Genomic DNA, 24,038 nt, shown 5'->3' with positions numbered 1-24,038 from the left:
ATTAATTCTGCAAACTTTCCACAGTAAAAACGAAACCTCAAATTCATTTTGGCTACATGTTTTCTTTCAGGGACTTATGATTTTAATCTTTATCTGAACAGTGTGCTGTCTGCAGCCCTCTCCTACAAGTTAATTAATACGGCTAGAGGATCAGTTCAAACCTATTATCTACTTTTTGGCAGGTATAGATTAACATCTTACCTAGTTTATATTTACACTTTCCTTTTTTCACTCTGGAGTTGGTAAAGGAGGGGCTTATTGAAAGCCAAGGAAAAGACTGACAAAACCCAAGAAGGATGGTCCATGTCCTACCCTCTGATCAAGGGCTCCATTTGTATGCTTGCATGGTGTATCTGTCATGTGGGAGCCTGATGCCCTGGGCCAGAGCTCCAGCTTATGTAGTGCCTGGAAGCTCAGGGCACAGAGCTCTCTGATGGATACTAAGTGGTTTTTAACATAGGACTTTCTCTATCTATAAACACATTAGTCATTATACAAAAGATTCATCTGCAGAATTTAAAAACAAGGGGATTTAAATATAAATCTAAAACTAAGTATATAAAACTATGTTTTAATAGTTTACTTGTGCAGTGATGTCCCAGCCTTCCTCCAAACAGACCAAAACTGAGGAACCATTCTCAAGTACTTCTGATACGACCACAGCCAGCTGCATTATCCTGTGAAGCTAAGAGACAGGAAAGGAGGCCACAATTAGACCAGGCACTTCCTGAGCATCACGAACAGACAGACTCATTATCAACCTTAGGTAACGAAACAAGTTAGGGATAAAGTATTTGGACAAAAGAACATAAGCTTTAAATGCTTAAAGTTCTTTGTCAAAATCAAGATGAAATAATGACATGATTTAAAAGTAGACATATTTTATTTTATTTTATTTTTTTTAAAGATTTTATTTATTCACTTGACAGAGAGAGAGACAGAGAGAGAGAGGGAACACAAGCAGGGGGGAGTGGGAGAGGGAGAAGCAGGCCTCCTGCTGAGCAGGGAGCCCGATGTGGGGCTCGATCCCAGGACCCTGGGATCATGACCTGAGCCGAAGGCAGACGCTTAACGACTGAGCCACCCAGGCACCCCAAAAGTAGACATAGTTTAAAACAATGTGTTCGAATAATGGACAATGAAATAAACTGGCCGTACATGATCTCCCCCAAGTAGAAGAGCTATGGAATTCCATAGAGTGGAAGAGACAGAGGGTCTAAGTGGCTCTACCAACACAGTTACCGGACTTAAAATGTGTTTTTCTATGAGGTAGTCAATTCTACTTCAGATACTCTTAATTTTTCTGTAATTAGATAGGAGGATGGTTGCACAACTCTGTGAATATACTAAAAAGCACTGAATTGTACACTTTAAAGGGCTGAATTTTATGACAAATGAATTTTATCTTTTAAAAGACACTCTTATTTGTCTGCACTGTGTATTCAATGGGAAGAAAACTTCTATTTGTGCTCAGCTTTTTAAGCCAAGTCAGCAGACTCAAGTCCCTAATGAACAACTAGGTTGTGAGCAGAGCATACAGATTCAAAACCAATTGTGTATTATAGATTAAAACTATATTTTAAGCATCATTTGATATAATTTGTAGAATGAATCCAACTGTCAACTAACATAAAACAAAATAACACCCGCCCCCATATTTTAAACAGAGCTGGGCTATTTTAAACCCAGGAACAAGGCACATATCCTCTCCAGCAATGGGAAGCCTCTCACTCACTGTTCTATAACACAGCCATTACCAGGCTTGAATTCTCTTGGGCTTAGCATTTACTCTGAGTTAACTTTGAAAATGCCAATATCCCAAGCGGGGCAATATTTTCCACTGTTTTTAGTCACCAACTTCTGGTACAGACCCACTTTGGAGTAAGAAGCAGAACACACAATGTACAGAAACAGACAGATATGTTGGGTGGTGGGAACAGTTTGGGGCTGAGGCTCATAGCTTAGGGACAGAATGGAGTTTTGATCAGCTCCTTCCACGGGTATTCAAAAGTATCCTGAACTGCCATAATAGGCATTAACATAACCTGATCTAGATTTATAGCTAATTGTATATGTGGATGGGTTTTTTTTTTTTTTAATAGTTTAAGTATCTTGAGAATAGTCACTGCCCTGGGTACTCCCATTATTTCCTGGCTTATGGAAAACAAGAGAGAGGCAGGAAGCTTGGAGGCAGATAGGAACAGGGGATGAGAGGGGCTGGGAACTCCTACAGGGGGCAAAGGAATAATGGGCATAGCATCAGTGGCCTAAAGACAAGGCTGAAGGGTATACTGCAGAGATGCTCTTGGCCAAATGTCTGCATCAGTGTCTAAAACATGCATGTCATAAATACCTTTCTTCTGTGGTTTGGAAGAAATGAGGGTTATGTGTGCTGGCGTATCTATTTCTCCTTAATTTCTCAATAAGAGTTTAATTAAAAACATCCCAAGCTTGACTGAGCTGAAGAAAGGATATGCAGTTTTTCCTAAACCTTAGGTAGGCTTTAGGGCATCCAATGACCTTGGTGGCTGGTCTGAGGGTGAATCTAAAATCTAGACACACGGAAAAGGCAGAGACACATGGGAGGTGAGAAAGTAAGAGGGAAAGGCTCTTGGAGTGATCTAGAAATCACATTCTGTCCTGGATCCTCACTCTGCTGACAACAGAGCACCAGTCCTATAAATATTTGTTGATTAAATTTATTGCATATCAAAAAGTTTCCATCTAACAATAAAGACCTCCTCTTTAGCATCCTATGAAGACCAAGTTTCAATGATAGATGAAAGCCCAGGGATGAAGAATTCTAGACCCATCATCTAGATCACATGGTTTCCTGGAACTGGAAAGCCTTTATGGAGGGCATACAAGAAGGGGAGAGGGTCAGGTAGTGGGGGAACACAATATTTTTCCCCTCAAATATCAATTCTGTATATCCAATTGGACTTCTCTTTCCTTGAGTTATAAGATGAGCCGCTCCAGACATTACCTGTGGGAACCACTCAGAGTCTCCCAGGGCTTTCAGGAAGGTCACGTCTGAGTCAGTAGGGATGGTGCTTGGGACACAAGCCCTCATCAGTTTTTTAAAACTGGCTTTAACTTGTCGGATGTCATGAAATTCAACAGGAACAAACTCACAATTTAAAGCAAATTCTAGCTTGAAGTTCTGTGGGTGAAGATGAAGAGAATTAGGCAGATGAAGTGCTATAGGTAAAAGAGCAATGTTTTTAACAGGGCAATACTTATGATGTACAGTTAGTTGAGGCCAAGTAGCTCCAGAGGTTGCAGAGGTCAAGAAAGTCAAGAAAGTCAATCTTATGTGGCTAATTTGTCAGTATTACTGGAAAGAGCCATTTTAAGGTCTTGTGGTTTGACTTGGCTTGCTGTTATTCTGAGAATTTGGAGAGACTACTGGTAGGCTGGAACCTGATGGAATTTATAACACCATATATAAGCCAATTGTAAGGCCATGAGCCTGGAAGTCTAAAGAGGAACCAGTGACATGTGGACAGCATGATTAATCCAAAACTGTAAACTAAGTCTCCCCAAGATATACACTGTAATGAAAAGGTAATATACTGTTGAGGTTCCAGAACTCTACAAATTAAAGTTTGTAGACATACACATATTTGTTTCTTATTATGCAAATAAAAATTAGTCATTGAAAAAAATAAGTAGAGATAAACATTGAGAAGGAAATAAAAATCACTACCTCACTACCTCACTACCCTAAGACTGCCCTAACATTGTAGTTACTCTTTTAAAGTTAATAATACAAAATTTTATATATAGTAAAATCTGAAAGGTTTTGTGATTTCTAGCTTTGGGACAGTATTTTTTCCACTCAATATGACACATGTATCAATCTCTATTTATTTGAATACTTTTATCATTTACATCTTTAATCCATATGAAATTTATTCCACACGAGGTTGTATTTGTAATTTAAAAATGCTAAACTGATGGTCCTTTGGTCTATTTTGTTTTGATAATCTAGTTGCCTAGTTCTGAAGATTTAAAAGTTCTCAACCTTTTCGTATCAAAGAATGAATTAGTTTTCTCACATTTCTCTGTGCTTTCTTCACATTCTGCCAAAATTACTCTATTGGATTATTTGCTTTTCTGAAAGTAAAACTGCTTTCTGGAGATTGGGCATATAACAATGTGAATGTTAACACTACTGAACTGTACACATTAATATGGTAAATTTATGTTATTTGTATTTTATCACAATTAAAAAAAAAAACTGTTGCCAAGGACTTATGCATAGGGTCTGTTTAATGTTTTATATTGGTTATTTTAGAGTATTTTTAAAAAGGTATATTAAAGTTTTAAACTAAAAAGCAAAAACTCCTAATTCTTTTTTTAAAATAGCATTTCTAATATGTATTAAGGAAAAAAAAGTTTCGAAAAAAAGCTTCTTTGTCTTAATAATTCCTCTTTTAAAAAGGAAGCTACCCTAAAGAAATAATCTAAAATGCAGAAACAAAACGCCAATGAATTGTATCTCAATAAAAAAATAAAAAACTATATGCTTGTAAATGTGACTGCAATTTTACATATAGAAGATAGATGTAAAAATCCAACAATATGGGATGCCATGTAGTGATTAAAGTAATTATGAAGACTATTATACAACATGGAAACATGTTCTTGAGATAAGTTCTTATCTGTTAGTTTTTTTTTTAAACTTATAACAGATAAAAGATAGTTTACTTTCCAGGAAAACCAGGTTCCTTTCCATTTCTCAACTGTACATGAGCTAGGTATGCTTATCTTATGAACCAGGAACTATCAACCACAGTGTTGACACACCCTAGGTCATAAGGAATTTGTTTCTAAGTATAAGGTATTAAAGTATGTAAATTGAAAAAGGTAAATAAGGGCAATTCAAGATTATTTAGAATAGGTCATTCTCTACTTACTTTCCTATATGTCTCCTTTGTGGGGAGAAGAAAGTGTTGGGCTGCAGCTAGACAGCACTGTGCTAGCCAGAATGTGGCACACATCACACAGATAAGGACCTACACTCTGCAGATACCATTGAATAAATAAAAAGGAAAGCTTGAATGGAATATACAGAAATCCTAATAATTACTGTGCCGGGATGGTAGAATTATGTTTTTAAAATATAATACTTTATGGATAAAAGAAAGAAAAAGAAAGAAGGAAGGAGAGAGATGGGGGAAAGGGAGGGAGGGAAGGAGAAAAAGGAAGAGGAGTCGCAAGAAGTCAGTCCTTCTTACTCATATATGCATGATCACACAGCTCATCTGAGGACTGACGTGCAAAGGCAATGGCAGAGGTGAGAATTTAGGAGACAAATCTTGGAGAGTGATTCAGGTCATTAATAAGTGGTGTGCTGAAGTGTGGAAAGTCTGTGCTCTGGGAAAGATACTGGTGCCAAAGAGGCTGGAGAGGCAGCCCTGGGTTACTGTTGAATATTTTCTGGATATAAAGTTTTCTGCTGTATCAGAAGACACGTGTGCATACTTAAAAACTGAGCATTACCCAGCAGTTTCATGCCCTCTACCCTAAAGGTTGTGACTAAGTGATTGCAGCAGGCCTGGCAGTGGGAGAAGAGCGAGCAAAGCCAGCTTGCCAGAGAAGAGATGACTTAGTCACTGGCATCTTGAGAAGCAAGCGTGTGGGATCCTGCTCACAGCCCCAGCTCCACAGTTCAACTGAAGGTCTGTCTAGATTGCCCAGTGCTGACTGAAGCACTGGGCTAAACTTTAAGGGGATTTCTGAATTAACAAATACTTTTATTTCCCACAAACCTATCAGTGGTAATGAATTTATTTTGTAATGTACGAATTACTAAAACAAACCCGAGGAATAGTTGCTTTTGGAGGTAGAGACTATCTTTACAATTTATAGGACCTGAGCATAGTCTTTAGCTCTTCAGATAATCATTTAAAAGTAAGAATAAAGTTGATTAGCATCTAATAGTTTGAAATTTCTGACTTGCCTTAGGACATGTGTCTCTGTATACAGAGCCCTGCAAAGTTTTTAAAAAGTTAAGCTTAGAAAACAGTCTTGGCCTTCCCTCGTCTCCATATGCAGTGCCATAGTCTTCTTTTCACTCTCCTACCTTCCTGTAGCTTTCTTTATCAATAGGGATCTATTTTGCCAAGGGCACAGATTCCTATGGAAGCTGAACTAAGACAATGGAAAAACACAGCCTGAATGAGCCTTATTTCTTTTTTGTAGGTACAGTTCCTAATATTCCTGATGTTTGATTTTTTTAAGTATATTTAGAAATACATACATACATATCTATGAGCTAAAAAAATTTTTGACATTATTAACTCCAGGTTAAGAATCTATGCTGTAAAATGACATTTCTAGAAAAGCTGGTTTGAGATAAGTTTTATAAACTGCCTTCATCTATCCATAAAGCTTCCAAGTGAGAAAAAGAAATCTTACCCTTAGTTGCGACTTTTCACCAAATATATAAAGGGCTGCTTGGCGTTTCGAGAGCTGGTTTTGCAGGTAGGTGCTGTTACTAAAGGAGGTCGAGTGGTCCCTGCCTGCCAGCCGGGCACCAACATCAATGAAAGATGTTGGAGAGCTGATCAGGCGAGTGCTAGAGCGAAGACTTGCCCATACACCTTCACAAAAGCCAAAATAATTCAGTGAGATAATCTGATGTGGGAATGCCACAGAATAGGGAAAAAGATGCATGCTCTGTAGGTACAGTTTTAGAGGTAATAGCAAATTAATTCATCTAAGTAATCATGGATCATATTGGTCATTTGTAGTTTACTTTTGCAACATATAAGCATTATTCAATACAGCATTTCCATATCACACAATCTTAGGGTTGGAGGGATCTAAGAAGTCACCCAAGTCAATCCTATTTTTGCATTTTGATGTATAGTCAGTACTTATAAATGAATGCTGAGATCATAAATAGAAAGAGTGCATGACACAGGGAAACAAAAAAATGTGGGCAGAAGGCAACAATGAGATAACACGGAGTGACTCAGTTTCTCAGGGTTTCATGAAAGAAGTAAGGAACACTTCCCTGCTTTAGCCTGTCAACACAACAATAAATGTACATTAAGTAATAAATTAGAACTTCACTATACCTACTAAAATCGGAGGCTGGATTTAGAATTAATATTTGTGTGTCATGCCAAAATGACATAATTTTAAACCAGCAAACATTATATTCTCATCTTTTTGTCCCAGTATCCATGAAAAATAGTAAGAAGTTATAAATTTAGTAATGTGCATTTCACTGATACTTAGGAGGCTTTATTTAAAATTTCAGTCAAAAGCAGATGTCTTCTAAGGGAAAGGCCAAAGCTCAGCTGCTAGAAGAATCTCATGTTATAAACTGACCTTACTTATATTAATTAGAGAAATCAAGAATTTCCACATGCAAGTGAAGACTAAATATTCAATATCTAAACACAAAGGCAAATATTAAGCCTCAAACTTTGACTAACACTGTAGTACCTTCAAAACAACAGAGCCCCTTAGAAAGGTCCATATGGTGTTCATGCTGGTGATGGGGTCATTGGGGTATAGGACACTGCCACTGCTTCCCTAAAGTGAGGTTTCTTCTCTAGATTTAGAAAGGCTCTTTGAGAAGCTTTATTTAATATTTGCCAAATGTTAAATTAATCCATGTTTCTAGGTGACCGGAAGTCACCATAATGTTTGTCTCATCTGCTTTGCTCTTTATAAGCATTTATAGGGTTAGGAGACCGGTTCCCAAGAAAGTTTTGTAGGTGATTTCTGCTTAACATGGATGAATCTTTCTACATAACCTATGAGTTCGTCTTAGATATTATGGGAAGTGTTTATAAATGGAATCAGAGCAAATTCAGAATGTGGATGAAAATAAAGGACATAATTTGACAAACAAATGTGAAAAAAGTCACTTGTAACAAATATGCTTTCATATGAAGATGGTTAAAAAGAGTGACACATCAGGACAGATAATACAGTACCTTGATTATGGACTCTTCCCTTAGTTGAAGATTTGGGATTTGACTGAGTAAAACATTTATCTCTGTACCCAAGCACTGGTAAGTGAGATTAAAGACAGAAGGAGGAATGAAATGTAGTAGCAGCAAACATCAGAGCAAATTGAGTAAGAGAAGAATAGGTTATTTAATTTTTGAAATTAAGTTAACATAGGGGGAAAATGTAAATATAATAAAAGTAGAAAATATGATTAACAAAAAGCTGCACAGTCACACAAAAAAGATGAACTGAGCGCCTGTTAAATGAAATGTCAGCACCTGATTATAAATATTATAAGCACAATGAAATGGACAGCACAGCAGAGTGCCACGAACAAATTATACCAAATGGAATAAGCTTTTGAAGATTGTCATTTGGTGAGAAACAAATTTATATAATAAAATTAAGGAATTGGGGGCGGGGTGTAAACGTTAGGAATGCATTGGCCCTAGTATTTAAGGAGGTTGATGGATTGGCAAATGCTACGTGTTGTACAACACGTTTGTTCTTTGAGCAAGGTCATCACATCAGGAATGAAGCTCTCGTAACCATTTGGAATAACTAAGGGCAGGTTTTTGCAGTACAGCATCAAGCATTGCCACACTACCTTTTTTTCCTTTTCATTTTGAAATTATGTTTATTTTTAATAGATGGTATGAGCAGCAAAAATTCATGATCCTGTGACAATCCCCAATGCCACTAAAAAATACAGCTTGTGATGACTGAAGTAATGACTTCTCCTAAAATCCCTACTTGCACCAAAATGATAGGCAGTATTAGAGATAATACTTTTGTAATTTGAGTAATATTGTTTTGTCCCCCGACAGAAAAACAGTGCTCCGTGACTGTGGCAAACTTCAGCTGGGAGTGACAACAGCAGTGAGCGGTAGGTCACAGTTCTATTATTGCCTGAGCAAAGGAACTGCTCAAGTCAATTAGGGAAAATGATTTCGCATTTATTCAGGATTGAAAATGTTAACAGCAGTATTATTAAGCTATATATTGCAAAACTGCATATGACATAGTTTGATAAAAGAAAAATCATTAGCGGTGTTTTTTCATTTCTGCCTCACTCCTTTAGAAAAAATGAAGGGCATTAATGGCTTTAGTGGCCAAAGGAATTCAGAAAGCTAAGGGTTGCAGAGGCACTGGCTGATTGCACACAAGGAATTCTACTGCAAGACAGAACAAAGACCATGGGACAACATGGTAAAGGCACAAGGCCTCCTGTGTGCTGGCCAGCTCCTCTCCTTTCTGCTAAGGTTTTGAGATTTCCTAAAGGAATATGGGACCCTAAATGCTTATAGTGAAGTTTGACTGGTTGGTTCCTGATTCTGAGATGCTATTCCCTGAACATCTACCACTTTTGTGTTGGTCTCTTTGCCCGGAACTAATTCTCACATTTCTTTACCTGACAAACTCCTTATCCCTCAAGATCCAGGAACAATGTGAACTCCTCTGAAAAGCATTTCACTGTCCCCAGGGTTGTAGACAGCTCTATTTGAACTGTGATCACACTGCACTGTGATTATTTTGCACATTTTATTCTACTAGATTTTGTGCTCCAAAGGGTAGGGACCTTAATATTTATTGTTGTATTCATGCTGGGAGCCTAACATGTAGGTACTAAAAAGAGTTGTTGATCATTTTCTTTTGAAAATTGATACATTTGGAGTTGTCGCAGTCCTTCTACTGTATCTTCAACTCTGATTATTTGCCCCGAGAAAATGAAAAGAGGGGTATTAACTAATAAAAAAAATTAAGCACTTCCCCAAATAGAGGCTCATTAATGAAAAACTGCCAAGTGTTCATCACATAGCTGAAAATCAACAATGAGCACATGGCCTGTACTGATATGGGGCCAGCAGAGGGCTTTGAGGACTGTAATCCCATCTGGCAGTCATGTTAACCAAAGGCATTACACCCCCCCTTAGTGGTTTCTGTAATCACTTTAGTAGGTCAAGCTGGTATTTTTAAAAAAGTGAAATAGATTAGAATTTGAAAATACTATGTACACTGCATGTGGTACAGATAAATATTATTTCATGAAACTTTTGTTTTAGTATATATACATTTTGCATTGTGACTTAGTGTTACCTGATATAATACTTCTATAATGTAATATAATATAAAATATATTTTTAACTATGAATCACGATAAAAAAAGTTTGTAAGTTGTTGGCCTAGACCTAGAGCAGATGTCTTCTATCTTCTTGCCTTAGGCCTGTGAGAAGCAACCTGGTTTAAGGTAATTTAAATGCAAATGTAGACTTTTCTCCCAGTTCAGTGGAGTATTAGGCAACTATAACTAATAACCACCACAACAATCATGGAACTAACATTGACTGAGTTCCTATTATGAACCAGTTAATAAGTTAAGTGCTTTACATTTATTATTTCATTTATTCCTCATAACTAGTCTAAAGTTAGATACTATTTATTATCTGTGCTTTATAGATGAGGACACCGAGCATTAAGAGGTTTCCTAAATTGCTTAATGATCACACATTAAGTGGTAGCACTGTGGTCTGAATCAAACTCTTAGTGTCTTGTCGTGTAAGCAACCATGTGGCCCTGGAACCGTCCAGCAGGGTTTGGCTAAGCGGATTGCTTCAGGGAAGAAGTGGTATAGCCCATCCCACCAATGGGGATGCACTGCTGTTTAAAACATGAGTGTTTCCTAAGTACGGGTATTGTTCCCTCCATTCTGTTCAGGCCAAAGGAGAAGAGGAAAGAGATGCTTGGCTTGGATGTGGGGATGGGACTGAATTTATCAAGGTGGCCTTATGCCTAGCACAGTGCATGAGGTACACGCTATATTCAGTTACTGCTGCACTAAAACGGACTGAACCAATCCCACTACCAGTTATCCTAGTTGCTAAGTGATCTTGGCCAAGTCACTTCATTTCTCAGAGCCTCTTAAAATATGTATCCTAGAGATTATTATAAGGATAAACTATCACATGTAGAGAAACTTAAAGGGCCATGGAAATATAAAGGATGAAAAATTAAAAGGCTGCCTCCATGTGGCTACTTCTCAAATACACTGAACTATTATATTTTTGTATTTAAGAGGCAGAACCGATTTTCTTTTTTAAAATTAATTAATCAATTTAAAGTGGGCTCCACACCAGGCAGGGCTTGAACTGACAACCCTGAGACCGAGACCTGAGCTGAAATCAAGAGTTGGACACTTAACTGACTGAGCCACCTAGATGTCCCTTTCATGACATTTTTCTAGTCAACAAAATAATTTATCCAAGTTATAAAGTACATGCGCTTTCTGCATAGGGCTCAAAAGTGATTTTAATTTTAAATGAAAAGCAATGTGCTTTATTCACATCTTCACTTTTTCTTAACTAGTTCTTGTGTAAAAGAGATTGCTTCCCCTGCCTTAGGAACTCATCAACAGGCACACAGAATGCAAAGTGATTGCTCTGACTGAAAAAAGGGTGATGGAGAAGGTGGGGGTTAATCTAAACTCTGGCTCATCATGAGTGAGAAAGGCACATAGTGAAAATAACCTAGGAAGAAAACCAGGACCCAAGATTATGACAATGAAAGGAATGAAAAGACAGCAAAAATACAGAGAAGAGGAAAAAAGGAGAAGGTTAAGAGGAAGATTTAGAGATAGGAGGCTCTTCCCACACAGGATAGATGAGGAACTTCTGGAGAAGTGTGCCTAGCTATCTGGAAAAATGAAGAGACTCTCATTGAGGGGAAGTACAAGGAAATGAACTATTTACAGGGTGTGCAAGTGTCTACACCTCGTCTTGCCCTGGCCCGTCTGAGTGTGTGTCTGCCTGTCATGGTCATGTTAATAAGGAATCTTCTAAGACTTCCCAAACTTGCTTGCCCCAGTCCATTCCTGCTACTCTATGTGAAGAGGAATGATACTGTTGGAAGAGACAAAGGAAGCAGCTCTAGGGATCAGAGAAGAACCAGTATGACTGCCAGGAGATGTGCGTAGTAATCTTGGTCTTCAACAGGGAAAAAGTGAATTTTGTGAAATAGAGCCTTCCTTTATGTTGATTCTGAACCAAATTCTAGGATGGATTACTAATGGATAATTTATGATTACTTAGGAAAAGGCACTAATTCCTATAATGAGTCATGGTAAACTAACCATATAATCTTTTGTGATATGGTTAACAGTTGGAAAGAGTGGAAAATATCAAATTAAAAAGATTGGCAGAGATTTAGAAATATGGGCCAGGTGGGTTTTAGTAGGACTTTTAACTAGTATATATTAACAGACAATCTCTTTCTTCAGGGAGGCTTCTAAATTTTTTTTTTTTTTTTAAAGATTTTATTTGACAGAGAGAGACACAGTGAGAGAGGGAACACAAGCAGGGGGAGTGGGGGAGGGAGAAGCAGGCCTCCCGCCGAGCAGGGAGCCCGATGCAAGGCTCGATCCCAGGACACTGGGATCATGACCTGAGCCGAAGGCAGACGCTTAGCGACTGAGCCACCCAGGCGCCCCAGGCTTCTAAATTATTTTGATGAAGACTTCTGCCCTTAGGTCTGGCTTGTTCAATATTTTTTAAACAACAAGTTACATTACAGCAGAGGTCAAACTGATGCATGACAAGAGGCTAACACATAGGTAGACAGAATCAGGATCCAAAGTCTAAAACAAGAGTCCATATAAAAAAAGATGGAATTTTGTAGATACAGTACATAGTATATTTAGGTTCAAAAATCAACCCTCAAGGCTAGTACTATATATTAAGAACAACAGCACATGGGAAGAGATTTCAAGTGATATTAATGTCAGTATGGGTCAACCTAGTGATGGGGCCATCCTCATATCTAATGTAATCTGAGGCTGCATGAGTTCAAATCTATGGAGAGTTCATTGAGTGACAAAGATGGTAGATAGAAGGCAACCATTCAAATTGGGGAATTTGGAGTTAATGAAAGTTCTCAGAGCGAAACGATGATATCAGCTTTTAAATCCTAAGGGCTGTAGTATGGAGGTTAAGATTTAGAATTTTCTAACTCTAGAGGGCAGAGCTAGGGCCAATATGTAAAAGTCACATAGTGGCAGATTTTTAGATCAATATGAGAAAGAATTTTCTAACAAATATAGAGTTGCTTACAAATGCAAGGGACTACTTTTAGGAAGAAATGAGTTTCCCATTACTGATGATGTTCAAGTAACTTGGATCATTCACTTGGTATGTTTTCAAGGGGATTCAGCATTGCATGGGAGTGAGAGGAAAAGCCCAAGATTCTATGAATCCAGTGTGAAGTAGGAGATTTTACAATCAAGATAGTTGCTTTGGAATTTCCTCTGAAAAGTAAAAGAATCTCACATAATCTCCAGAGACCAAAGTGGACCACCTCTGGAGCTAAAAGAGCAAATACAAGCCTTTCTCCACTTCCTTATGCCAGCAGCGAAAGCCCAGAGGAAAAAAAGAGTAACCTGAATATCATTCTCTTTTGTTCCCTAGCCTAGTATTTCAGAGGATAGGAGTAAAAATTACAGGCACTGGGGAGGCACAATTCTTTGGGTCTCAGATTATTCTTCTCTAGCTGCTTATGTTCTGTGATCAGCTTTGCTACCCTGCAAACCTGAAGCATTGTAGGCTATTCGCAGGGCTGACCATTTAGACATGTTCCCCTTACCTCCCGCGGCTTCCAAACTCATCAATATCTAAGATTTCAGCAATTATTATGCCTCTTGTTCCAGAAGGCTAAACTCATCTGTCATGACACCAGTAACAAATTAGATAATTTATTTAGAAAGGGTAATTAAGAACAATTTGAACCATAATTAGTTGATTTAAAATATCACTATCTAGAGTAAAGTTTTCTGATTTTAAGGTCGTATCAGTGCTCAGTTATAAAATCAGTCTTACTAACCTCCTCGAGCAAAGCTATTGGATGGGTTTACATCCAAATGTCCTGGCACTACCTGCTTAAGCACAGTGGACATTCTTGAAGTCCTCCTTTCAGTCCCTGAAAGTCAGCCAAAAAGAAGAACAAAAACCACGTCGTTCAGGTTAACATTACTCAAATGACAAAAAGTTATCTTCATGTGTAGCATGTCTAATTGCTGCCAAACATTGTACTTTTTAAGTACCCACACCTTTAATAGAGATAACAAGGCACTGTTACTATTTCCTCAGAGATACACACATTTGCAAGATTATAGAGAGTTAGGTTTGGCAAGTGCAATCAGAGAATTTAATGACAAATGAAGCAAGGCATGCATGGTGTTACTTTACAAGAAAAGCCACTTTCTGCTTATGTTGAGCTAATTCAAATAGCTGATTAAGCCAAGGAGACCAACTTTTCAAGTCACATGCTCCCGTATCTAACACATTAGGGTTACCTCTACATGAACCCTCTGGGGTTCCACCACATGATAACTGAAACAGAGTATTAGTACAAGTCTTAATGGCTTCATCCAAATCTAGTGGAAACAAACTGTACTACAAATCATAAAAGGCTGCAGAAATTTCAGGAATTTCAAACTTACACACAATGATTTACTACATATGCATTTAAATAATCAGGGGTTCACCTTATACATTCAACTTTGTAATAATATGTTAAAGTCTATGTAAAAACAATTCTAGGAAAAAAGATGACTTGATGTTCCCCACTCCTATCATTCTTTTAAAAAGGAAATAATTGAATCCCCACATTTGGTTACTGTTACTAGACATTAACAGTGGTATGCTGATTTTTAAGTAAAAGGAGCTAAAGTTATAGCCCCACAGGGTAAAGCTTTAAGGGGTCACACAGAAGGAACAGTATAAATAACTAAAGAGACTAACGCTGGGTTAGAATGAATCTGACCTTTCATAGTTGTCAAGAAGGAAATATTACCAGATCTTACCTGGAGACAGGGCAAGTGCTGGCCTGACCGTAAGGGCGTTATTGCCACTGAGTTTCTGATGGACAGAAACTGCATTCAGTAAGGCTTGCAGGTATTTTTCTTGTTCTATGCTACTGGAAGATTCTAAAGAGGAGGTAGGAGCTATAAAAGAAGAAGTGAATAAAACAAACTGTCTCTATGTTAATAAAAGAGCTATCTACCTAAGTATCTTATTCTTTCTGTACATAATCTTCAAGTTACCACACCCAAATATAGAAACCAGACCCACTTTGAGCTGTAAACTATTAGATGGCTATCCTCCTTTAATACTGGTTTCACCACACCTATTTCTTGGTTGCCTCATCATCCTCCCAGAAAGAGCGCAGGTCTGGAAAACCAGCACAGGGCTGTCCTTCCAAGCACAGGAGTAGCTTCTCATTATACAAGCAACTCAAAATGAAGAGTCACAAAAGGCAACATCTCCTTGATGATTTCCCCCAATTATCCTGTCCATGCTACCGTCTGGAAGCAGAGGATGGAGTGGGTTCCCTTGACATCCCAGAGTGGGCAGAGGTGAGAATTCCCCATACTAGTGGCTTTCTTCTAATTCTGCCACACAGGTCTAACAGGGCACATGAACTTGTAGGGGTTTGTTGCAGGAAGAGGGGAGGAAGATGGGGAGAAGGTAGCAACAGCTACTGCCAGATTCCCTGGTCCTTCTAAGAGAGGGGCAGAGGGTATGCACAGAGGGAAACAAATGTGAATGCAATTCTAGGTTGGAGGTAGTCTGAGTCTGGTTTGTGTGGAGCAAAGAATCACTGAAACTGGCCCAGGCACTTTAAAGAGGCATCATTCTGGACTCATTAGAAGGACAACAGGTATTAACAAATTTTCTTACACCTTGAATAAAAAAATAATTAGCAAAATTATATTTTACAAACTTTAAGATGCCATTATTGTATTTTATAAACTCTAAGATGTCATTAATTATAAGATGTGCCATTATCTTATGTACTAAGAATTAAAAATTCTTCCATTTAAACTATGACAATTCTTTCTGATCACATAAATGTTAAGATGTATCCCAATTTCAAAGATATTAAAATGTAAGCATATGTGTGAGCTCAAAAATATGAAATATTTTTATATTAGATTAAAAATATCAGAAACCAGTGGAATAAAATAATTTTAATTTTTCCAATGAAAAGCTCAGTGATATATTTATCAGGGCTCTGAAATGATTCCCTCACTTTACGTAACTTATATGCTGTGTTCTATTATATCTACTGTGTGGCTTGGGAGGATTTCCCAGTGTCCAAATAGTTCAAAGCCAATTGTGTTTAAATATACCAATGTTGAGACTCCAAGACAGGTGGGATAATGCTGCTGCTGCTGCTGCTGCTGCTGCTGCTGCTATGTTGTGTGTGTGCTGCCCTCAGTCAAGTGAACGGTCAAGGACATACTAGCCAACTTTTAACTTTCAGGAGGAAAATGAATGAGAACAAAAAGGAGATATCAAAAGCACATGGTTTTACCTGCTGACCCACAGAACTTGACTTACCTCATTTCCAAAGAGTTAAGAACACAGCCAAACCTAAACTGGATCTGATATCTTGGTGGTCTATTGTTTAATTTTATTGAGCATCTACTATAAACTAGAAGTTATGGGAAAGATCAGCAAAATATAGCTCCTGACTAACTTCAAGACCCCAAACATAGTGCTTAAAAATATCCTCAGAAAAAAGGACAGCAGTACTATCTGCTTTCTTAAGTTGGCTTCCCTCTAGCTTCCTAAAATATCCTTTGCTTGAGAGCTTCTTTAAAAAAGGCAGCATTTTGGTCATTAGTTTGCTGACTTGTTTGTGTGTGTGCATGTGACTTGTAGGAATGAGATAAAATATCTCATATTACATGGGACAGAGAATCCCTACTTGCCTCTGAAGCTGTTAAATACAATTGGATGCTTCCCAGAAGGAAAGAGAAAGATTAGCATAATCTAGTTTCCATCTGTGGATACTTTGGTTTGCTGAAATGAAAATAGCCTAGAACCAAAGACTTTATTATGATAATTTCTATTAAAATCCAAATATAGACAGACATATTAAGCAAGATGTCAAATTCAAGGTGTAACCCCCACATTGTCAAGTAGTACATGTTTTATATCGCACAGTGGAAAGCCTGAGTGTGAGAGAAGGCTCAATATAAGGGCACAATTGGCATTCCCAGATATTACTTCCTTTATTTTTAGGAATTCTCTGAAGTGAAATGATCGTAACTGTGCTGCAGAGAGATGCTTACCTGCCTGAGGGGAGTTCTGAGATTTGAAAAGACCAACTACTCCCTTCCCATGGAATCCTCCAGATCGGAGAAGCAGGGTACTGCTTCTTGAGTTCTTCCAACATACAACAGGCAGGCGATTGTGTCGATAGCAGCGGGCAACTCTTGGTAAACTACTGTCTTGTACAGCTTGAGGTACAACTAAAAGGCCAGGATAGCTTCAGGGACATGGAAAGGAGAAAGAGAATGATTGGGATTGCAGGGGGTGGGGGGGGAGAACAGGAAAGAAATGGGGGGAGAGGGAGAGAGAGAGAGAGAGAGAGAGAGAATATGAGAACATGAATATCATCATATCCCATAATTTTCTAAGGCTCAGAAACATACTGGTTGAAGGTTAAGATACTTTTTTAAACATGGAACTTAGTTTCAACTCAGTTCTCCAGGGGTTGAGAAGAAACAGCCGAGATGTGAAAACAGCTAAATAAACCCATTAATCTGTAGTCTTTTTTGAAATAAGCCCCCTTTAGTGATACTGCAGACTTCTGTGGAATAACCTAAACTTAGAAAATAAAAATGCGATGTAGAATTACTAAAAAGGCCTCTGTTAAACTGATGATTCCCTTTGCGTTATACACTACTTTTTGTCAACTTGAAATAAAGATTGTAAGATTACTGGATTAATATCAACTTTATGAGGATGACAAGCCAAATTATCAACTCAATAGTCTGCTGAAATGACAAGTGAGCATAGAGTACACTAGTATTAGCCTGCATGAGATGGTGAAAGAACTAAAAATCAAAACCAAATGATTTTTGGTATGAGAACAGTATGTTCAAATGTCAAAATAAGTTTAAATATTAACACTACATGTTGATATTTTTTTTAAAAAAGATTAGCTCATGAAGTTACAGGATATGACTGGGAAAATACAAAACAGACAGGAGTACTTTGTTTTTATAGATTAGGAAACACAAGAAGATAGGCAGGTTTCAGAGTCATTTCCTTTAGTTTATTTAGAAATACTATTCCAAAGAGATTTCATATTAGAAACCTCCCAACCTCTAATCCCATATATTTGCCTGCGAGTATGTTTGCTCTTCTTCCTCTTTTCTTTCTTTTTTTTTTTAAATATAGGCTCCACACCCGGCTTGGAGACCAATGTGGAGCTTGAACTCACAACCCTGAGATCAAGACCTGAGCTGAGATCAAGAGTTGGATGCTCTACCAACTGAGCCACCCAGGCACCCCAAGATAACTGTACTCTTAATCCCTATCACCTATTTCATCCATCCCTCCATCTACCTCCCTCTGGTAACAACAATCTGTCTGTTCTTTATAGTTCAGAGTCTGTTTTTTGGTTTGTCTCTCTTTTTTTTTCTTTGTTCATTTGTTTTGTTTCTTAAATTCCACATATGAGTGAAATCATATGGTATTGGTCTTTCTCTGACTGACTTATTTTGCTTAGCATTATACTCTCTAGATCCATCCATGTTATATTCTAGATCTATCTATGCTGTTGCAAGTGGCAAGATTTTATTCCTTTTTATGGCTGAGTAATATTCCATTACACACACACACACACACACACACACACATACACACACACACACCCATCTTCTTCATCCATTCATCAATTGGGCTGCTTTCATAATTTTGTTATTATAAATAATGCTGCTATAAACATAGGGATGCATATATTCTTTTGAATTAGTATTTTTGTATTCTTTGGGTAAATACCCAGTAGTATGATTAGATCATAGGGTAGCTCTACTTTTAATTTTTTGAGGAACCTCCATACTGTTTTCCACAGTGGCTGTACTAGTTTGCATTCCCACCAACAGTGCACAAGGGTTCCTTTTTCTCCACATCCTCACCAATACCGGTTTCTTGTGTTTTTGACTTTAGTCATGCTGACAGGTATGAGGTGATATCTCCCTGTGGTTTTGATTTGCATTTCCCTGATGATGAGTGATGTTGAGCATCTTTTCATGTGTTGGGTGGGCAGGTATTTGTAAATTTAAACTGTCATTTAAAATAAGATATCTATGGCTCTTCAGGATCAGAGGGGTTGAAACTAATAGTAACATTAAGACAACTTTCTAAAATATGTACAAGGCTTACAATATACAAAGTAGTTTCATAGCATTATTCTATTCAATCAAACTGGGAATTTATGAATGCAAAGGAAACAACTTACCTGGAGATGAAAATGCTTAAACTTGTGGATGGCGGAAATGTAGTTTTAATAAATATAAATATAGAGCATGGAATAGAACTTAACTGATAGAGGAAACAGTGAGAGATGACAAGAATAGAAGAAAACATGTTCATTTCCATTCTCTAATATCCCTTGAAAATATTCTAATTAGACAGCGTAAGAAAACCCTGTCTACACTTGGGTCAACAAATACAGTGTGGGCCCAAACAGGCTCCGCCCATTCATTTATTTACCATCTACGGCTGCTTTTGTGGCAGAGCAGCTGCAATGAGACCGTATGGTCTGCAAAACTGAAAATGCGTACTATCAGGTCCTTTAAAGAGAAAGTTTGTAGACCCCTGGCCTACAGCAGACCATTTCTCCTGTCTACCTGGGAAAATCCTGTTTTTATTTCAAGTTATCTTCAGTCATGGTAGAAAAGATGCAAATGGGAAGAGAAAGACAAGTAAAAAAAATCCTAAAGAAGACAAAAACTTTTACCTTTCACCTTTTGCTCTAATCTAGGCACTATTCATTGATATAATTATACTTCTGAGAATGCCAAGGAGATGCTTGCTCATGCTGCTAAAAAATGTCCCTTAAACACACATATCCCTGGAGATCTTGCTCTTAATTTTCTGGTATTTTTCTCCCTTTGGGTTATGATGACAAATGGCCCATTCAAGACAAAATAGAAGAAAGGAAAGGTGTCTTTTTGGAGCCCACTAACGGACTTACCTCCGGCACAGTGAATACATCCTGTTGGAGGCAGTGATTCGAAAATACTCTGGTTTTGAGCGAGAAGAGCTGCCACTTATGGTTCCCAGACCTAAACGCTGATAGTCTCTGAAACAAGCTTTTTCCACTAACTGTTCCATTGTAGACTTCTCTGAGGCCTTCAGAGTGGTACTTGTGGGGAGTTCACTATCATCTGAAACTGTGAAGGCAGAAACAGATTTTGAAAAAATGATATGGCTCAAAGTAGAGGATTAGAAGCTTCCTTTTGAAGAGGATTCTTTTTTTTTTTTTGCATTTAAATTTTTTTATTGTTATGTTAATCCCCATACATTACATCATTAGTTTTAGATATAGTGTTCCATGATTCATTGAAGAGGATTCTTAAACCAAGAGTGGTTTATATTGGGCTACAGGCACGATGTATATATTAAATCCTGTTAATTCCTTGAAGAATCATTATGTTCAAACATAAATTAAAACCATAATGGATAGTCAGGAAATAAAACATCAGGGCCTCAAAATGCCAGGGAAGGGGTGTGCCTGGCTGGCTCAGCTGGAAAAGGATGTGACTCTTGATCTTGGGGTTGTGAGTTTGAGTCCCACATTGGGTGTAGAGATTACTTAAATAAATAAATAGGGCGCCTGGGTGGCTCAGTTGGTTAAGCGACTGCCTTCGGCTCAGGTCATGATCCTGGAGTCCCAGGATCGAGTCCCGCATCGGGCTCCCTGCTCAGCAGGGAGTCTGCTTCTCCCTCTGACCCTCCCCCCTCTCATGCTCTATCTCATTCTATCTCTCAAATAAATAAATAAAATCTTTAAAAAAAAATAAAAATAAAAATAAAAATAAATAAATAAATAAATAAACTTTGAAAATGCCAGGGAAACTAACTCAAATTTTCTAAAAATAATAGAATTTTGGATTCATTAGCCATATTTTTCTGTTTCAATCAGGCTTGCTTATTAATGCCAAAGTATAGTGATTTCTATTTAGGACTATAAAATAAACATTCAAATTTTGTCAGAGGCTAACTCAACAGTAAAATTTATCTTTAATATGATCACTATACAAACTTCATCATCCAGGTTTCAGTTAACTTTTCAGAACATAAACTTTTTGTAGAAATTTCTAGGTTAGGCAGAAGTTCACTCGTGGGAAAAGACTTTTCTTAGAGAGGTATCAAGAGGTTATACTTTTTTTGTGGAAAATATTTTTGTCAGAGGATGTGGTATACATGGGAAACTCCCTCATAATTTTGCAATCACAGGTTACAGAATCACTTAAGATTTTAGATGTGGAAGGATTTATCCGATAATCAAGCATTTAGGGAGGATTTAAGAAAAACCCCTAACATTCCTAATTGTACTGCATGTTCTAACTAAAAAAAAAAAAAAAAAATCCATGTTAAAAACTGTCCTAATTTACTTTATTTATTTCTACAGTGAGAGAAATCAAATTAAGGTTTCAGAATTTTTGGATATGTACTCAAAGTTCTAATGTCAAAGGGAATGATATGGCTCTTTTCCATTTAAAGAAAAAAAATACATAACATAATAAAATAAAATAAAATTTAAAAAAAGAAAAAGAAAAAAAAAGGGAGCGCCTGGGTGGCTCAGTTGTTAAGCATCTGCTTTCGGCTCAGGTCATGATCCCAGGGTCCTGGGGGCTCCCTGCTCAGTGGGAAGCCTGCTTCTCCCTCTCCCACTCCCCCTGCTTGTGTTCCTTCCCTCGCTTTGTCCCTCTCTGTCAGATAAATAAATAAAAAAATCTTAAAAAAAAAATAAAATAAAGAAAAAAACCCGTAACAGCTTATCCCTACAAATACAAGACTTTGTGTTTTAGTTTGTGAACTTCACAATGCAAATATACCATCAGGTACCAGTTTTCTGTTGGCTTTTTATTTTCAGAGGAGCAAAGAGCATTATATAATTTGATCTTTTGGTAGAATAAATATCATAAAATAACAGTTTTTCTTCTGTGTAATCATAAGAACTTCAAATTAGAAGAGTCAAATACCAATGGGTAATGTCTTTATGGCTTTCCATGTGACTCTAAGGAGGCCAGGGTTCCAACAAATGGTCATTCCAGTAATGCAATGGTGGGTCTTTTCATTGCTCTCAGAGTATGTAGGTACACCTACTGAAATGGAGACCTTTAGCCAGTGATGTCTCTAAATATGAGGTTTCTTTCTTCAAAACGTCCTTATTATTATTATTAGTAGAAGTAGTAGTGGTATAGTCACTAGTGATTGACTTTAAGATCCTGAAAAGAAAAAGGGTGCAAAGGTATCCTGCCTCCTATTCTCAGATTCGCCCTAGTGTTAATTCCATAAACATACTCCATAGTGGGTTAAGGAACAGAAAACAGTCAATAAGCCATTTTGTGACTGGTTTCCTGCCTCTATTTTCCCAACCGAGAGGTATCTCAGCTTCTCAGATTCTGTCCTTTTGAATATTTACCAGGCACTTTTTTTCTTACCATCTAAGAACCCTTTCATCTTTGGTCCCTCATTTTGATTCAGAGTACCCACAATGTTCTTACCCCAAACCCAAATCTTTAATTTTGAATACCCAATGTCCTTGTTTCCTTATATTTATTGCATAACAATAAGGTACAGGGGATTACTTTGTACCTAAATTTCCCATGCATTGGGGTTTCTTTCTTTCTCCCTTTGATGAGACCCATGTGACAATGGCCAACCAGCTCTGTGGATTTAGTAAAAGAGAAGTATAATTTAGCAAAATCTTATCTGAACAATGGAATATTGGGAAAATAAATATTCTTTTTTTTCCAATTCTGAGACGCTGGTAAGTGCCTCCAATCTTCTCATGAGGTTTAGGTTCTTGTGAGTCAAAGTTTAAGGGCAACTACATCTGAGTCTCTTATTCTTATTCATATAAGAAGAAAGAATAAAACCAATTCATGAAGGAAAAAGGAGTTCTCACATACCTGATATGTCATCTTCTTCATTCCATCCAGGACGATTCACTCGCTCTTCCACAATTGTCCCTGTCCTCCTCTTCAATAAATACTGCCGCCCAATTGTCATTTTCCCTGCCCTTTTGGCACCTTTCACAATTGTTTTTGAGAAGGTGCTACAAGTCATAAAACCAAAGAGACCACCAATTTAATATGAGGACAACATTTACATTTTTTGATACCTACACGGCTCCACTTGTTTCCTTTCCACATCCACAGCTACTAGGATTGTCCAGACCCCAGTAAGCCTCTCCTTCTTTAGATCATTTTGTATATGGCAGTAGACTAATTTTCTATAAAACACTGTTGTCATCAGGACAGTTGTAGACAAAAAGTGCAAGAACCTAGAGTGGCACATAAGCTACTTACTCCAAATTTAAACTCAGTTTGGCTTTTTGGTCAAACATGCCCTTTAAGGCACTCTGGTTATCCACGCCACTGCCTCTACCAGCCCCCACAAGCCACGCTGGTAGAAGTCCTCCTGCATGGGAGCCCATTTGCTCCCCTCTCTACTAATTCAAACTCTTTCTACTAATTTGTAGGCTTTTCTTTGAGATCATATGACAATTATAGTTAGCACCAGGTTTAAGTGTGTATGTGTGGTGTCCTGCCTTCTGACACCATAAACCTTTACATACTCGACAATTCTAAGGTGTTTTAAATCTTAAAACTGCTATATCTCCCTTGCAACTGGATAGATTAAGCTTGACACAAAGAGGTTGATTTTATATGTGTGTGTATGTATGTATTTCCTTCCATAGTCCATAGATTCTAAACATAAAACACCATACAAAGCTTTGTATCTTCCATAGAGGGTCGGAATAATAGATGTCACAGGTTCCTCTGTGACTCCACAGTGCTAAGACAAGATGCTTCACTCACTACTGTAAATACCTAGGAAGCTGCTCATGTTTCAGTGTATCATTTCTGGATCTGCATGGTCCCCTTCACTTACCCGGTAACAGTGGTACAGGGGGTCAGCTATGCAATTTAGTAATGACACAGTGTCTGGAACCTCAACTCTTCTATAATCTCCAGCCTA

The 24,038-nt window shown here is 37.7% G+C and overlaps 1 protein-coding gene and 1 long non-coding RNA gene across 5 annotated transcripts in view; one reads left to right on the top strand and one right to left on the bottom strand.

Moving 5' to 3' along the window:
* SBF2 (SET binding factor 2) overlaps positions 1 to 24,038 on the bottom strand; it is a 454,330-nt gene that overhangs the window by 26,596 nt on the left and 403,696 nt on the right. For 2 of the 4 annotated variants that reach the window (XM_078058407.1, XM_078058410.1), the window contains 8 exons: positions 22,967 to 23,112; positions 20,020 to 20,218; positions 17,105 to 17,301; positions 14,828 to 14,968; positions 13,846 to 13,941; positions 6,427 to 6,611; positions 2,987 to 3,163; positions 584 to 685 (listed from right to left, as the gene is read on the bottom strand). In XM_078058407.1, the coding sequence (XP_077914533.1) occupies positions 584 to 685; positions 2,987 to 3,163; positions 6,427 to 6,611; positions 13,846 to 13,941; positions 14,828 to 14,968; positions 17,105 to 17,301; positions 20,020 to 20,218; positions 22,967 to 23,112 (1,243 nt within the window). The remainder of the gene's footprint in view (positions 1 to 583; positions 686 to 2,986; positions 3,164 to 6,426; positions 6,612 to 13,845; positions 13,942 to 14,827; positions 14,969 to 17,104; positions 17,302 to 20,019; positions 20,219 to 22,966; positions 23,113 to 24,038) is intronic. The other 2 variants (XM_078058408.1, XM_078058411.1) reach the window with 2 other exon arrangements.
* Positions 5,620 to 17,295, top strand: LOC144379440 (uncharacterized). The gene is made up of 3 exons (XR_013442435.1): positions 5,620 to 5,687; positions 8,805 to 8,863; positions 17,055 to 17,295. It is a non-coding gene; the product is annotated as an uncharacterized LOC144379440 (long non-coding RNA).

The sequence above is a fragment of the Halichoerus grypus genome, chromosome 11, assembly GCF_964656455.1.
Source record: "Halichoerus grypus chromosome 11, mHalGry1.hap1.1, whole genome shotgun sequence".
Taxonomy (NCBI): Eukaryota; Metazoa; Chordata; class Mammalia; order Carnivora; family Phocidae; genus Halichoerus; species Halichoerus grypus.
This window is presented reverse-complemented; position numbering and strand designations above follow the sequence as displayed.